Source organism: Eleutherodactylus coqui, chromosome 6, assembly GCF_035609145.1.
Source record: "Eleutherodactylus coqui strain aEleCoq1 chromosome 6, aEleCoq1.hap1, whole genome shotgun sequence".
NCBI classification, from domain to species: domain Eukaryota; kingdom Metazoa; phylum Chordata; class Amphibia; order Anura; family Eleutherodactylidae; genus Eleutherodactylus; species Eleutherodactylus coqui.
In genome coordinates, this window is record NC_089842.1 from 131,146,555 (window position 1) to 131,164,206 (window position 17,652).

The 17,652-nt window shown below is 42.6% G+C and overlaps 1 protein-coding gene across 4 annotated transcripts in view; it reads right to left on the bottom strand.

Moving 5' to 3' along the window:
* NRXN3 (neurexin 3) overlaps positions 1–17,652 on the bottom strand; it is a 333,468-nt gene that overhangs the window by 15,753 nt on the left and 300,063 nt on the right. For all 4 annotated transcript variants that reach the window (XM_066607622.1, XM_066607621.1, XM_066607620.1 and 1 more), the window contains one exon: positions 4,129–4,219. In XM_066607622.1, the coding sequence (XP_066463719.1) occupies positions 4,129–4,219 (91 nt within the window). The remainder of the gene's footprint in view (positions 1–4,128; positions 4,220–17,652) is intronic.

Below are 17,652 nucleotides of genomic sequence, written 5' to 3' on the forward strand. Positions count from 1 at the left end.
AGATATGCAAATTGTTAGAATTGTGGTGTGATTAGATGAACAGTCTTGTCACTAGAGGCCCTAAAAGTGGTTCCCCCTTGGCCTATAAAAAGGCTCTTAGAGGTTCCTTATGTGTAGTGACCTCTTTTCCCGCTTGTATAGAGCTTGTTGACCAATAGACGCCTCTACGACGCAATCGGAGAGATTTTGCCTAATTGACAGAGCTTTAGAGGGGCGCATTATTGAAATGCGAGAAGCTGGATGGTTGGGTGGACAAATTGTCCACCGCTTGGGCAGTTCTGAACAGGCTGTTAGGAGGTGTTGAGACAGTGGATGTGTGAGAGCATGCCCACATGGCATGTCCAACAAGCACTAGCAGCTCCAACTTTTTCGTTGTCCGCCGTCCAGAGACAGGTTACACCATTATCAGAACCATTTCTAAGCGCTTTGCTAAAGAACATTGGGTCTCATGGCACCCGTTATATGTACTGACTTTGACACCCATCCACAGTCGCCCCCGCTTGCGGCGGTGTCGTGAACAATGAAACTAGACTTCTATAGAGTTGAACTGGGTTATCTTCAGCAACAAAACCAGGTTTAGTTTGCGCACTGATAACATCCATGTTCAGGTCTGGAGACCTCGGGGTGAACTCCTCAATCCTGCCTTTGCTGTGGAGTTGCACACTGGCCCCACTGCTGGTGTGATGGTCTTAGAGTTATCACATACAACAGTCGGTCACCCCTAGTAGTGGTACAAAGGGACAATGACAGCTCAGTGATATGTTCAGGACATCCTGCAGCCACAGTGTTCCTCTCATGGCGGCTTCCAAGAGGCATTTTCCAGCAGGATAATCCTCGGCCGCACACATCAAGGGTGTCACAGGAACCTCTCCATGACATTGTCACACTTCTGTGTCCCGCCTGGCTGCCAGAATTATTCCCAATAGAAAATGTATGAGACCATCTTGGACACCAACTTCGACAGCCTACAAGTTTGCACGATCTAGAAGCTCAGCTCCAGTAATTGTGGACTGATATGCCACAGGATACCATACGAAACTTGCATGCCTCCATGCCCTCCGTATCACATCGAGAATCCAAGCTAGAGGTGGCCCAACAGGGTACTAAAGCTTCCCTTCAAGTGTTCAGTTTTCTGCAATTAATTATCTTTTTGCTCTGATAGGCCGCCTGCACATAGGTGGGTCGGATTCTGCATGCAGAATCCGACCATGTGCCTGGCTGGCGTACGCTCGGAAGTCTTTTTGCTGTACTGTGGATGTTCCGCACAATGAGCAGTTGGACATGCGCAGTATAGATTTTTTTTTATTTTTAAATCACTGCTTTTCCTACAATAATGACAAATCCGTGACCTTTCCGCAATGTCATTGCAGAACGGCCGTGGATTGGATGGCTTCCATTGACTTCAATGGAAGCTGCCCGTTCGAAGTCCGCACAGAATCGCAGCATGCTGCGATTTCTTCTCCTCGAGCGGAAAATCGCAATCACTTACTTACATCAACGTTACAATCGCACATAAATAACGTTTCATTTGATTCCGACACTCCTTCTAGGTGCTTGATTGTTTTGACAATGACTGTACGTAAAAATCATATAAGAGCATTTCCAGAATAGGTGCTGTGTAGTAAGAAAGCTTCTTATATAGCCGGTTGGTGGGAGACTGACTGCACTGCGAGGTAAATCACACAATATCTTCCCTGACTGCCATCATCCTTTCAGAGGATGTAGCAGATGACTCCCCTCTACATATTACTTAATGGATATTACATATCAGGTATGCCATCTCGAGTCCAATAGATTGTTTTAACTCAATGATGAGAATGTCTTTACAATAGATGCTGCTTGGAGCCATACCAAATCCTTCTAAGTCTGATAGAAAACTGATGAGAACTTCACAGCTCAGCAAGCTAGAGGGTAGAAACAGCCGGGATCAACTGCATCCCATCAGGTTATGTTATCAAAACCTGCATAAAACAGCTACTAAACCCGCTAATAAAAATTGACAATTCTTAGTCAGACAGTCTGATGAGCGGACAGATTACTTTGTTTTTACAAATGACTTTTCACAAATTATCCCATTACATTCCCTATGTGACAAGAGGTGGCAGGCAGTGTGGAGTTTACAGCTATTGCCAGTTATGTCCTGTATGGCTGGCCCAAACCCAGGAATCCCTAAATCTAACCATTCAGTTGCTGAGAAGTGAAGAGAGAAACCGGAAGGGACATGTGGGCAGCGAGCTCCAGGCAGCTCTGATATCACATTTGATATTCTAGATACTAATTCCCATGATGGCATGGACACAATTTTGTTGCCTTTATTCAAAAATGTGATAGAATGGTAATAATAGAAAAAATTTTAAATGAAAAAACAAGCAAAAAAAAAAGTCTAAATGACTTAGTAACAACACCTTGTGACATCCACAGACACAAAAATAAGATGTCAGAATCACCAACAAAGTCATGCGGTACAATGTGAAGTTGAATTTTGTAAATATATACAAATTCTGTATATATTTCATCCATACAGGTAAATAGTTACCTATATACAGGGACAAGAAACGTTATACTTTGTGGTATTGGCAGGGATTTACAGACAGAAAAGTTAGCGCCGACTCAGCCTGCCATTCACAGCATGCTCTTTAGACCCGAGAGAACCGGCTTCAAGGATATTAACCTGCTCACTTCTGCTACGTTAAAATGTTGCAGGCCACTCTGTGGGATTCAAGGACTGCGACTGTCTAATTTCTGGGGAGTTTTTCCATTAACGACAGTGATATAACGAGACTTTAGAATCGGCAATGTACCAGGTTACAGGTTAAACACCCAAGAAATTAGAACAGCTTAAAATACATAGAAATACAATGTAACTGGCAGGCCTTGAGGACTGAGTGGAGGAACCTGTAATGGTGGACTCAATGGTGCAATTATCATCGTTGTGGGAGAATGTGTATCTTTCACAGTGCAGGTATTTACATTGATTTAAAATGCATTGCTTTATCCCAAGCTTTAAAGAGACACTAAACCTAAAAATAGAGTAAAAATGAAGAAAACACTTCCTGCTTTTGTCAGTCTGTAGTCCCGGCAAGCTCCTGAAACAGTCCTACAAGACCACAGGCAAAATCTGGACAATTTCCTTGCAATCCCTTCCATTTCAGCTTGGCACTGACTAGAGGGGAGGTATTGGGCTTGCCTTTTGTGGTGTTGCAGGCAGATCAGAGGTGGTGGTGGGGGGGACCTTTTTTTCTTTTTTGTTTTTCACACTTTGGGTCATAACGTTATCCACACAGGTTTTGTTCTAAACATTTAGTGTCCCTTTAATGCATGGTCCCTGTGTTCTTTGTGCAGAAGTATGCTGGAATAAGTGTTTAGGTCACCCTAGGGCATACTGCTCTATGACAACCTTTGTGGATAGCTGTTCTAACTCTGAGCCCCTGTCCTTGACTGCATTACACATGGAGGCTTGCTTTGGTTTCTGAAAGTCCCATAGGAAAGACACAAAACAGGTGCTGTTAGCGACAGGAGCTTGTTGTACAGTTGAGGCTGTAGAGGCATTTTTGCTGGGGACATCTGAGGCAGAGCGGCTCGCAACACTTAATGAGCAGCAAGGGAAGAGCAGCACAAAGCTTCCTATTAAACACTACTGCAAGCTGTGTATTAAAGAGATTCAACGCTTGTTTAGTGGATTTTTTTTTAGTAAGAAGAAAAAAAAGGGTAAAACCCTCCGTATACACATGATCCAACATTTTTGTTCTTGGATTTCAGCCTAGTTCCAGAGAAGACGGATGGTGTTTGCTTTATGTCCATACAGAGTTCTTCGGCAAAATTCGTCATGAATACTCAGTGAAGGAAGAACTTAAACTACCTGAATCAATGGCCGTACAGATCATATCATCATCAAAGACACATTGCAAAATGTAAGTCAGATTTATACAGAGCCTGATGCTACCTTCACCATCCCACAAAAGCCTTCTTCTGAACTAATGGCCCTTTATAGGATCGTCTCTTTACAGAAAGACACTGATTTATAGCTACTTATATCATCCTAGGTTGCTGCAAGATCCAGTGGCCACCTGGTCACATGCAATAAATAGTTAAGACTTACGAGAATTATCAAGCAGAAAGTACACTGACCTGACGTACCTGTGCCAGTTTCACATTCTGCTGCATCTTCATCATCACTGCCAATAGAACATTCTGCTGAAGACACAATGTCATCCGTAGGCTGTGGAGAAGAAGAGACCTGCAGGGTTAACTAGATAAACAGTAGTCTACCACAATACCCAACCAACCATAGGGTATATGGCTATCATGAAAGAGGAACAGAAGCATTGCTGCTTGGAACCCTGTAATGATCCGTGCATGTTCGGGAAATGTAAATGCCACTCGTAACACATGGCGACATCAGTTACTAAGTATCAATTACATTCCTCGTCACCAGCTGTGAGGATCATCCTGATGAGAATGACCATCAAATCCTCTCTGCAGAACTATTCAAAGCAATGACTGTTCAAGGCCTTTACTATACAACGATATTGCATAAATGAGAGCGACCGCCAGTCACATGGCAAATGAACATTCTTTAAAAGGCAATCCCATAGTTATAACTGAGGTGGTGTAGATTGCAACAACAGAACCTTCTCCAACCTTTGTCCTGTGGGCACAGCTAGCATTCCTGGACCAGATTAATTACCCGACTTCATCCCTGATTTAAGACTTATTAGGGGTGTCTCACACAAGCGTATGATCATAGCTAGAGATGAGCGAATATACTCGTTTCGAGTAATTACTCGATCGAGCACCACGATTTTCAAGTACTTCCGTACTCAGGTGAAAAGATTCGGGGGGCGCCGGGGAGGTGTGGCGAAGCGGGGGGTAGCAGTGGGGAACAAGGGGGATCCCTCTCTCCCTCTCCCCCCCACTCCCCGCTGCAACCCCCCACTCACCCACGGTGCCCCCCGAATCTTTTCGCCAGAGTACGGAAGTACTCAAAAATCGTGGCGCTCGGGCGAAAAAGGGGCGTGGCCGAGTAGGTTCGCTCATCTCTAATCATAGCGTATTACGCTTTACCAATATCCCATAGGCGGCCATGTTAACACTCACACGTATCGCGTAATTCACAGTATGCTCTATCTTGGCGCGTATTATGTTTGCAAACACGCCAAGATAGTACATGGCAATGGGTGGCACACAATGTCATTGTGTACTGGCTTCGTGCATATCTCTCACAGCCGGCTCATGTGAGCCCGACCTTGGTCATTTCTGGTACACGGGACTATTATAACATTTCCTTCCACAGTCTTACATGCATTTCTCTTGTTGACGGTGGTCAAAATTGCTGGTCTTGTAGCAAAATCTTTTGTAATATTCCCCTTTTCCACACCAATGACAAAAATATCAGAACACCTGGTGAGGGTGTCTACGGTGCACCATGTATAATAAAATGCGAGTCCGAGCGCCCCTCTCCCAATCTCACTTACTGCCCTTACTACTCTCTGTGCCCACCACTATCTCCTTCGCTTCTGCAGCCTGCCTCAGATGGCAGCAGCTAAGGGACAGCTGGTAATTCATTGCCAGCGCTGAGTCAGCACACAGAGTAGTAAAGAGCTCTATTCCCACCTGCCTCCTGAGTACACCGTCTCTGCAGAGCTGAAGTGAGCTTTTTCTTGTAGGACAAACACAGTCACCCTGAAGGTAATCGCTTTACATAAATGTGCTTTAACAAGGGCTGCCGCAATTACGACTTCAGTCATTCCATGTAATGCAAGAAGAAAAACATCTCCTTTAATATTCACATTATGGCATTAAACCGCTCCTCTGCCCTTGCTGTGATTAGTATGCATTCACAGCTAATTCCCCATAAGAATATCACAGCGATGCCCACATCTAGCAGGCCGCATAATAACCAAGCACGCAGCCAGCCACAAGCTGCGTTAATCAGTCGCCTGCTGCAATAAACCAGTCACATATAGCGTTAATCGGTCATTCCCTGCGACAACCAGCCACGCAAACATTTAACCTGTTGTATTCAGCCATGTATAAGCTTAACCAGCAATTCATCCACATTCTACTAATCATGTCCTTCACTGCCCGACCGCTTATAAATTACATAGCCCCATTTCACTACAGACCGTCCAAGTGACCATGTCGCCTGCTGGATTTATCCGTAACAGGGCTATTTATACGTCTATTGATGGAACAATATAGATTACTGCAATCTGCACGCTGAATGGTACTGTGCAGGAAACTGGTCACCATGGACCTTTAATGCCTTTTCATACAATTTATGTTTCATTGTGTCGAAATTGAAAATTTACTGATTCTAGTGGTAATGTGGGCAGCTCTCATCTGGACAGTCAATGCTATATAAATACTGCAATTGGCAATAAATAGAACACTCTTAGGTGAAATAGATAATCCAGGTTTTTATAAACCCTCTTTTTTTTTTTAAAAAAAAGCATATTGTATGCTCATGATGAATGTAGAAATCAACGGAGGAAACAGATCGCCCGTCCCACATGATCTTGTACAATGAACGATGGCTTCTACAATATCACATCTGGTGCAGAGCGCCACATCCACGGCTTGTCTCCACATGATGAGGGAATTCAATTGTGGTCACTGCCAATCTCACAGTGAGCACCAACTATAAACAAGAGCAGAAAGCAGAGAAATGTAATTGCCTCGTCTATCAGCTCTTACTATCATAATTACAAAATCTCAACACAGAAAGCAGCTACCAGTCCACGCTCATTCTCCACGAATAGTCCTGCTGTAAGGTCCTACCGTATGTAATCCGTGCAAAATATAGCCAGAGATACATTATTACTTGAACTAGTGCTAAGTAGATGATGTGTTGTAAAACTCTTAATGATTTGGGATCATTTGCAATACTCAGTCTTTAGAGATTTAATTGTAAGACCCTCCTAATTAAAATAGGGATGTACAAGATGAAGAATGGAGCAAAAAAAATGACATGGATTCATGTAAACCTCTTCTGCATCGTAGAGACTATCTGCCAAAAGAAAAAGAAGCTAGGAACATCAGTAGAACCTGAGGGTAATTGGAAGGCTCCGACTTGTATAGGACCTGGGACAGCTCCCTCCACCAGTGATGCGGTGTGATGTCACATACATTTATGTGCTGAATGTACCAAGTCCCCATTCTGGAGCTATAAATTCTGACTGTCCCTTCATACAGCCGTGTGTGAGTAATGGGAAGTGAAATTCACTCCTAATGAGCTCATCAGCTTTCTGCCCTACATCCGTACCTGCAAGGCCAGGACCAAATGTTTATCTGCACAGAGCAGGCACAATGAAGCCGTCCCTGTCCCCACCCTCTCTGGAGTTTTATTCGATGCCGACAGTTATTACTAGCAATGTGATGTACGGCCTGCAATAGACCCAGATAATATACTTATCCAGAGAATGGAGCGTCTCAAACCTCTATCACCGCTGCACATAAAACAGTGGCCTGGTGTTAACCCTTCACAGACAGGTGCTTCTCACATTCTAAGACATCATATAGGAGATTAGAACAGAGGGGTTTTGTTTTTTAAATAAAAACTTTAGTTGAATATAAAATAAAGCTGTAGTTATGACAACAGGAAGAAGTAACTTTACAGCTGGTGGTAAAGACTAATGTTAGAAGCTTTTATCTACTTAGATACATTATTAAAACCAAAGATTAAGTAGTAAGGAAAAACTGACTGGCACAGTGAAGATGAAAGGCCTAGGAGGTATCTTTACACTTACGGAAAAAAAGTGTACAACGGCTGAGCCCATAGTGGTCTGTTATATAGAAGCCTCTGATACTTGAGAATTCCATAGAAGACAAGGAGAAAAAACTAATGAACCCAAGCTGCCATCTGAAGCACCAGTAAAGAGATTGATGATTTACCATATTCTGGACCAATTCATTGCAAAGACAATCATAGACATGGTTGAAATCACAATTTTATGCTTTCTGCTATATCCATTCACTGCTTACGTTACCTAATGTGTAATTCTTTTATGCTTTTTATATGCTGAAATAACCATATAGTTGCTACAGAATTTCTTACTATTCTTACATATGAATGCATTTTTTTCCTTATAAAATATGACTTACTCTTATTCCATCCCACTCAGATCCCTATTTTTGCTAAATACTCAACTTCTCCTACCAGTTTCCCCCTTTTGCTCAAAAAGATTTAACTTTTTTACATGTATAGCTGCCTGGACACTATTTAAATTGACTTTTTTAATTAACTGAAAGCAGTTAATTTTGGAGTAGGGCTTATATTTCAAGCATCCTCAAAAATCCTGAAAAATCATTTTGCATCCTCAAAAATCCTGGAAAATCATGATAGGTCTTATTTTCAGGGAAACGGGGTAGTATAGCCTTCAATATATGCCCTGTATATTCTATACATATCTGTGTTTCAAATCCAATAAAGAACAAATAATTAAAAAATCACAACATTGAGAAGGAGAAGGACTGGTAAGTCTTTACCTTATATAGCACATAGTAAGGAAAAACATTTTCTGTTCCCAAATAACCTCCTATTTACACTGTCAGATGTCTGCATATCCATGCAGTGTGTCCTGTCGCTAACGGGAAGCTAGTGCTGTACACCTCACAGGGGGTGCTAAACCTTCCCATGAAACAAATCTAAAGATTAAAATGGTCCATTATGCTATTTAGCCAGCATCACATCAGCAGTTATGTTTCTTGCAGAGGGTTAGAGTTAAGTAGCTGGTATAACAGAAGAATTAGCTCCTTTATGAGGGACTCAATGTGTCCTGGGTGCTGGCAGAAGGAGCCATCCCTCATTTTAATGCTCACTGCAAGCAGTCAGGGAACTTATCAGCAACCCTCCTGAAAGTGAGAGATAAATCTGCACCTCCCAGGTCTGGCAAAGTCGTTGTGTCAGTCAGTGATTTGTGTTCTGCCAGCACTGACTTATGTCTTCTATAATGCACTCTCTCACCATTCACTCCTTCATTAAGTTTTATCCTCCTCGCTTTTTTATAGAGAATACACAAAGGAGGCCTGATTAGCTATAACTCTCAGAGTGCAGGGAAAAGTAGTCATTAATGCCTGCACAGCAGAGCCACTACAGAATAGTGTTAGGGGGGTTCACACATGGCATTCATAGTTAAATCGGATGGGTTTTTTTGCAGCTTTTTTCCAGGCATTTTGTAATTTTGTAATTTTTTTTGCTTTGGCAAAAAAATCACGACAGCTAGCTGTAGATCCATAGCGAGTTAGGAAACACACCGCAAGCACTGCGTTTTTTTGAATCTATAGCGGTTTTTGTTTTTTTTCCCAAAATGCAGCAGGATTATGGCATAACGTTTTCCCATAGCAACCTTTATAGGAAGAAAAGAGCACATGAAAAAAATTGCATATGTGTATTAAAAAAATCCCTTGTATTTGGTATTAGTATATTAAGTGTAGCTGCCTTCTGTGATTTTTGAACGGATATGTCCTTTTTTTGTGATTTTGTTTGTAATGTTAGTGTAGGGACTCTGAAGAAAATGAGGACCCTTGACGTGGTTTGTTAGCTTGCATTTTTTGCCAAAATATTAATCAAAACCACGTATTTGTCAGTATTTTCTTAGCAAGCAGTCTTGCTTTAAATGCTGGGGAAGCCCGAGGCGTCAGTCCAATGTGGCAGCCTGCTGGGCTAAATCCTATGTGGCATTAATAGGTTGCAAGCCTGCTTGGTGCACTACACGTATCGGTTAGTCTGGCATCTTTTGTATGCCTTATTTGTTTGCTAATATAATACTAAGAAGCCACTATCCCCAATATGTGGTAGACGTGAGTGGTGGTTCATCAGTAGCTTGTGCTTGTGCAATGCTCCTCCATATTGAAATCTGCTCATCCACACACTGAGGGATGTGGGGTCTACATTTGCCCTGGTATTTTGCATTAGCATATCAGTAAGTATGGCCGCCTTCTGTGGTTTGAGAATTAAAAAAAAAAAAAGCCACAAAAAATATTATAAAAATCACATGAAATTCATGGCAGATTTTAAAAGATTTATTTTTTGCGGCATCTGTTTAACATTAACCTAAGTGTCATTTATGATCTAAGAACCCAGACACAGTTGAAAATTCCTATAATGCTGTACTCCAAAACAATAATAATATTAATCTTCATTTATATAGCACCAACATATTCCGCAGCGCAACATATTAGAACACAAATTTTCACTGGCAATGATAGGGTGACGATCCAGGTGTCACAGCGTATAAAGCTGCAGCGCATGGTGCAGAACTCTTCTGTTATGGGGGTCTCATAAGAACAGAGTCTAATTGCGGAATCTGCAATTGTCGCCCACGCAGACTTTCTGTGGCAAAACACAAGCATTGAAAGGCATGTGGTTTTGGTTTTGCCTCCATACTAGCCGATACAAATTGTGTATCTCGCGAGCAGAAGAAAAATCGTAATGTGCTCTATTTTGCCGCGGACTCCGCGTGGATGGCCTCCATTGAAGTCAATGAAGGAGTCCGACCCACAGCCCATTCACAATTAACCGTGCATATGGGCTGCGGGTACTCGCGTCACCACATAAGCTTTCTGGAGCATAGACTGCCAAAAGATGCTTCAAATTCATTAAGAGGCGTGCACGTCTTACTCTACTGCACTTCATATTAAGCCACGTGACATCTGTCTAGAAATCAGGGCCATAGTGCTGTTCTATATGCAATAGTGAATACATCTCTTTGGCTTGCACAAATTTACCTTCAGCTGTATCTAAGACAACAAAACAACGGAAACGTGGCTGACGTCTTTCGAGACGATGTTGGTCTGTCATTGGTCAGCTAACCCGATCGTTCATTATTAAGTTTCACCCAATGAATGACTGTTTTGGTTGAAATGGTTTAGTTACATTAAAGGGGATGTCTCGCGGCAGCAAGTGGGGTTAAGCACTTCTGTATGGCCATATTAATGCACTTTGTAATCTACATCGTGCATTAAATATGAGCCATACAGAAGTTATTCTCTTACCTGCTCCGTTGCTGGCGTCCCCGTCTCCATGGCTCCGTCTAATTTCGCTGGCTTCTTGCTTTTTTAGACGCGCTTGCGCTGTACGGTCTTCTGCCTGGTGAATGGGGCCGCTCGTGCCGGAGAGCTGGTCACCGCGTCGTCATCGTAGCTCCGCCCCGTCACGTGTGCCGATTCCAGCCAATCAGGAGGCTGGAATCGGCAATGGAACGCACAGAGCCCATGGTGCACCATGGGAGAAGACCCGCGGTGCACCATGGGAGAAAACCGCAGTGCATCCCTGGGAAAGGACTGGCGGCCATCTTAGGCAGAAGATTTTTAAAACTTCACATTTCAGCACATCGGTGAGTAGCAAGCGGCTTAAAAACCACTTTAAATTGCTATTTTATGCCAGGGGGGTGACAGGGGGAATGGGGTAAAGTAAAATGTTGATGTTTGCTGCGAGACAACCCCTTTAATTGTAGTCTAATATGTACACGCACTTTTACAGTCAATCACAGGAGGAGGAAGAAGGGAGACATGGCTGAGCTGAGATGTAAAGCAAAGATTTCTTTACATATTTCTCAGTTTTAATTATGAGACTAAATACAATGAAAGGAAAGGAGGAGATTACGGAAGAAAATGCTGTGACTTATTAAAAAAAGAACTTTGTGCATTTTCTGCATTTAGTGTTCCTTTATTTCTGTCCACTTACCCTTCTTAACAAACTCTGACCAGGCTCATTCTGTAAAATTCAGAACTCAATGCAAAGTCTTTCCAAAATTTCATTTATCAAGACAATTAAAGGGAACCTGCCACCTGTTTAGGGGTCACTAAACCACCATCATGCCATTGCGCAGCTGAGGTATAGCTGTTTAAAGGAAACTTGTCACCTCCCTACAGCACCATAAGTTAAGTTATGCTGCCGTTACAGAAGATGACAGGGAGTTGGGTGATGTATTTTTTTATACCCACTCGCTGGTTCCCATGGTTTTCCACTCTGAAGATCGTTCAACATTTGAAAATCTGACTCTTTTTAGATTGCTGCGTGCGCTCTCTCATAAAACTCCCAGAGAGTATAAAAAGTCCTCCGCTCACTGTCACCTCCCCTAACAGCTCCATAACTTAGGTTAAACCGGGTGTTTCTGCGTTAAACAGAAAAAGTAGTTTGAATGTACTGGAGACGAGTCTAGCATTTATTTCCTATGATTTTTTCCTATCTAATGCCCAAACTGCCAGTTTTTATAGGTGGATTTTTAGAACGCTAAACCCGAGTTGCATAATGACATGCTAGTGGCTTAGTGGCAGCTAAACTGGTGACAGGTTCACTTTAAAGGGAAGGTGTCATTAGAAAATTACCCATTATATAAATCATATTTTGATATTGAGGGATTTTTTGTGTTGTTTTTTTTAACTTTTGGTCACAATCTACATTTATATATTTTTTTAAATCCTAAAATCTTGCATTTCTCACACTGAACACAAAGCCTCAAGGTCCCTTTACAAGGGACAACTGTTGGGCGTATAAGCGCCTGCCATCTATCTCCCAGACCTCCGCCTGACTATCACTCCTGTGCTTGAACAGGAACAATAGTAGATGAAGTGAATGAAGGCGAAGTGAGCCAGGATCATTCCAGCCCGTCCACCTCCATCCACAGTAAACAGGAGTCACTAAAACATTGATCGGCTCCTGTTTACACTGATCGACAGTCACTCGGTTTTTAGTTCTACTAAAAAATAAAGCGACTCTGACAAATGAGCGATTCCTCACTCTGCCTTGTCGACGGCTGCGTGTACATGGGGTGATTGTCTCCTGAATTTGCTGTTTACAGCAAGAAATTGAGCAATAATCACCTCATGTAAAAGTCCCCTAATATTAGTTTGTTACTTCCTGATATCTGTAGAGAAAGCTTTGCATCCATCATCTCACTAAGATCACAGGCAGGATTACACTGAAAGGCAACACCTATATGCAGAAAACACAGTATTCACTAGTCACAAACTGGAGATAAACTGTGACTAGCTACTCCCCCTGCCGGCAAAATCATCTCTGCACAGGTAATAGAACATGACTAGAAGAGCCTCCCATGCAAGTCAACTCTTGTCCGTTGTGTGAGTGGTCCATAAGTCTACTCCAAAACATATCTCTAAATACTGTTAAATGTAGCTCAGAAAATATTGCAGCCCCCATAGTCATGTAGAGACAACAGAATGAAAAAAATTCTACAATCAAAAAATAAAAACAGATCAGAAAAATTGAAAATATTTTTGTGGTCTTAATTAATAAAAAAAAATTGTGGGGATATAGTCCCTTTAAAGAATACCTGCACTTTCTGAAAACTGAAAGCACTGATCAATGGGGGCCCTGTTGCTGAGAACCACACTGATCGCTAGAATAAGGGGGCTGCAGCGCTCATCCGAGTGCTGTGCGCCCTCAGCTGTATTTGCTTGTTTTAGGGTGCTTCTGGCTCATAGGGGTGTATAGAGGTTTGCAATATACCTTTAGGAGGCAATCTTCAGTTACTAGAAGCAGCTGAAAACGAGGGAACATAGCCAAGGGGGCACAGCTCTTGGATGAGTGCTGCAGCCCCCTCATTCTAGCAATCAACGAGGGTCACAGCAGCAGGACTCCCACTAATCAATACTTTTGACATGTTAAAAGTTTTCTGAAAGTGCAGGTATTCTGGTATAAACATTGGGATTTCAACTTTTATCTGTATCTACACCAACCTGATCATGTTAATAGAATGGATAAGATGATTGTTATTTACAGTCAGATGATGATCGTGTTTATGATCACCTCTAAACTCTATTGTCTGTTGGAAGACAATTGGTACAGGCTATATGCATTCTAAAGAGCTCTACATGGACAGTATGGCAATGTTCAGGATTATTTACAAGGTGCTGCTTGCTTGCAGCCGCTCAAAATTACCATAAAAATAGCAAACCACCTACATGGTGCGCAAAATGATCCCACAGAGCATTCTTTTTTTCCTTACTTCCCTTCAGCTGTCCTCCAGGACCACAATTGGAGATCCATCCTATAATAACACTAATCCACAGCACCTCAACCTCTTCCTGCACCGCTCAGCAGCATCCATCACTAGTGAGCAGGCAGGAGACAGGGAGGGGATGCTGTGTACTAAACACTGTGTAAGGATGAAGAACTGATAACTTGTCATCCCCTGTATTTATGTAGCCGTGATCTACTCCAGAACAACGATGCTCTGCAGATTATTACCACTGCCAGAACAATGAAGGTCACCTCTGCAGAAGCCTTATTTCCTTTGAGCAGCCAGGACACGATGTGCTCTCTCCTATGCTTAGTAGCAGCACAAGACAAAGGTGTTTGCTCATATGCAAACATACACCACAATGCACATCACATGTTAAATGTTGCAGATTCTAATAATGTTACAATTTAAAGCAACTTTTTAACAAAACATTCTCAAAACACTTTGTATGACGATCATGTGATGAAGACACAAAGAGATGCATCTCTGCCAGTCATGAAGTCACACAAGTAGAAATCAAAAGGTCCGACGAGGTTAGTGGTCAGCGAGTGGGAACTTACTGATTCACCTACCAACTAATGTATGGAGACTTTACTATTCCCCAGTAGAGGTACTGCCATGTTTGGCCAGGCAGTTTGTATTGCAAACCCAGTGGAACCTAAAGACATAATTAGTATAAAGGAGAGGCTTTGCTTGCCCTAATTTTTGGACTTCCACCAAGCAGTGCTGTGTGGCCTCGAGGTTAAAGGGGTTGTCCCGCGGCAGCAAGTGGGTCTATACACTTCTGTATGGCCATATTAATGCACTTTGTAATGTACATTGTGCATTAATTATGAGCCATACAGAAGTTATCAAAAGTTTTATACTTACCTGCTCCGTTGCTGGCGTCCTCGTCTCCATGGTGCCGACTAATTTTCGGCCTCTAATGGCCAAATTAGCCGCGCTTGCGCAGTCCGGGTCTTCTGCTGTCTTCAATGGGGCCGCTCGTGCAGAATGCCGGCTCCGTGTAGCTCCGCCCCGTCACGTGCCGATTCCAGCCAATCAGGAGGCTGGAATCGGCAATGGACCGCACAGAAGCCCTGCGGTCCACAGAGAGAGAGGATCCCGGCGGCCATCTTCAGCAGGTGAGTATGAAGACGCCGGACCGCCGGGATTCGGGTAAGTACTACCCGGTTTGTTTTTTTAACCCCTGCATCGGGGTTGTCTCGCGCCGAACGGGGGGGGGGTTAAAAAAAAACAAAAAACGTTTCGGCGCGGGACAACCCCTTTAATACATTTTTTTCTGACTTGGAATGCAACTGTACATTGCAGCATTTGCCCTCACCTGGGGGTCCGCACTTCCTTACTTCATTATTCATATATACCACAGACACAGTGGGGGGAGCAAAATTAAAACAATTGCGAAAGCAGTGTAACGCTTTTCAAAGACCATCACTGAGCAATTGTGGACCTCAACAATCTCAAGCTGTAGTATCTTCAGCAGGGAAAAAAACTTCTAATAAGCAAAAATGGGCATTTTAGGATGCAAAATGAGCAACAAGATGTCTCATTATCATTACCTGTCCCAACATCTCAAGAGTCTACATAATGGGCAACTTTTAGGAGCAAACACCTGTGTCCACATTTTGATGACTGCGCTGGTAATATTCTCACGCGCAGAAGAATCAGCGTCCTTCCACAGACCTCGATCTGGAACATGAATTTCCCCAGAAAATTAACTGTTTGACGTTATCAGTCATCCCAATAGAGAGGACTGCAAATCCCAGGATTTAGCCATTCATGTGCACAGAGCATAATACTAGTTAAGTGCTGCACAAAGTGAATAAACCCCCATGGGGAGTCCTGATTAAAGGGCTTAAGTACAGGAACAACCAAGACCTGTTAGTCATCTAGTAAACGCCAGCGGTTCACACATATCTACATTCTGGAGAGTAAATTTCAAATGCAAGACAACAGGAGATTGCCAGGGAATAATTACTCAGCGACCCTCAAACCTGTTTATAGTGTTATTTATCTCCACATAAATGTGTAACTCGCTAATAAAAAGCTAAAGCGGAGAAGCAATCTAATGCGCTCTTGACCTGTGTAATGGGACTGCTCCATAGCTGCTTATTATTCTCATGTTCGTGGATGTTTCCTGAGACAAGCCTTGTAATTAAGATGTTATTTCTGAAAAGAGATTTTCACGGACAGTTCCAGTCGTTTGTGCTTAGTGTCACCTTATAAAGTCACATTCGGTTTAGTGTGTGCAGATTTGAGTAGGCATACTTTTAATTCAGCGGTGGGATGGGGGAAAATGCGATATCGACAGGAAATCAACACAACTGCTCAGGTAAAAGCATTGCAAACACCACAGCACAGCACTGCAGTCACAGCACTGGGTCTGTTGGCAGTCCCCCTCTCCCCCACCCTGGGTTGAGTTGAGTGGCTGATCAATCAGTGGGCACCTGAACAGTTTTGCTCCTCTATATAGCAATCTGGCTTGCTGCATGCTACCAGGTTAAACGGTGATCAAGCCTTTCCTGCATCTCTTGTATCTGGCCTCTTTTTCTGTGAGTTATGTCTTTGAGCATTTTTTCTCACCTCTGTGATTTCACCTTTAATTATGTAATTGTGCAGAATATCTATGAACTTAAGATCCCTTTAGACACAACGATTATCGCTCAAAAACCGTCTTTTGAGCAATAATCGCTGTGTCTAAATGTGCCCATCTTTCACTGTTCAACTGAACAACAGTTTTCACTTCTGCTTGAAAACCCATCATTCAGCAGAACAGCTGATAAGCAGTACTTGTTTTGTCTGTGGGGAGCTGATTACAGCTGATAACATTGTTTCAGTTGTTCTCAGCTGGCAGAACAGCTGATAAGCAGAACTGCAGGCTGTGTCTGCTGTCCATTGTCCATTGGTGCTGAATTCTCCACGGGGAGCCCATGGCTGAACAATGCAGCTAATTACAGAGCTCAGACCTCCTTGTGAGTTCTGTAACAGCTCCCAGAAGCTTATCTGCATGCAAATGAAGCTAATCAAGTACTAATAGCCATTCCTGCCTATTAGTACTTTATGCAAAATGCTGATCTTTCAAGCTTTTGAAAGATATCTGTGTGTGTAAATGGGCCTTTAGATGTAAACACCAACATTTGTGCAATTTATCTCATGCATTTGTACTTCATTTCTTATGTATATGCCCTTTATAAACTATCAGCAAGCTGCTGACAGATTGTGTGTGTCCCTATAGAACTCAAGATCACTGATGAAAATAGTTTGTGGGGTCTGATTGTCATATAAATACACAGTACAAATATCCGGTATTCATATGGTAAAAAGAAAACTAATTGGTAATAACCAATAGTAAAAGATCCATCTGAAGCAGCAAATTTGATTGTTAATGGTTTCCAGAAAGCAACAGGACATATGAAGATGTGTAGTACATAACGTATTTGCTTTTTTTGTCATTGTTTTAATGAAGATCTATTGCACTGAGTGTAGATTTCCTAAGGCTGCTCTCACACGGCCCGCTTTTTACTGCGACTAGCGAGACTTTTCAAACACCGTGCTAATCACGGTACAACGCCTCCGTTGATTTCAGCGCTCCATTGCAGTGTTTCTAAGACTGCAATTTTCAAGCGCTGTCTGCTCTATTTTCGCATGTTTTAGTGCACCTCATTAC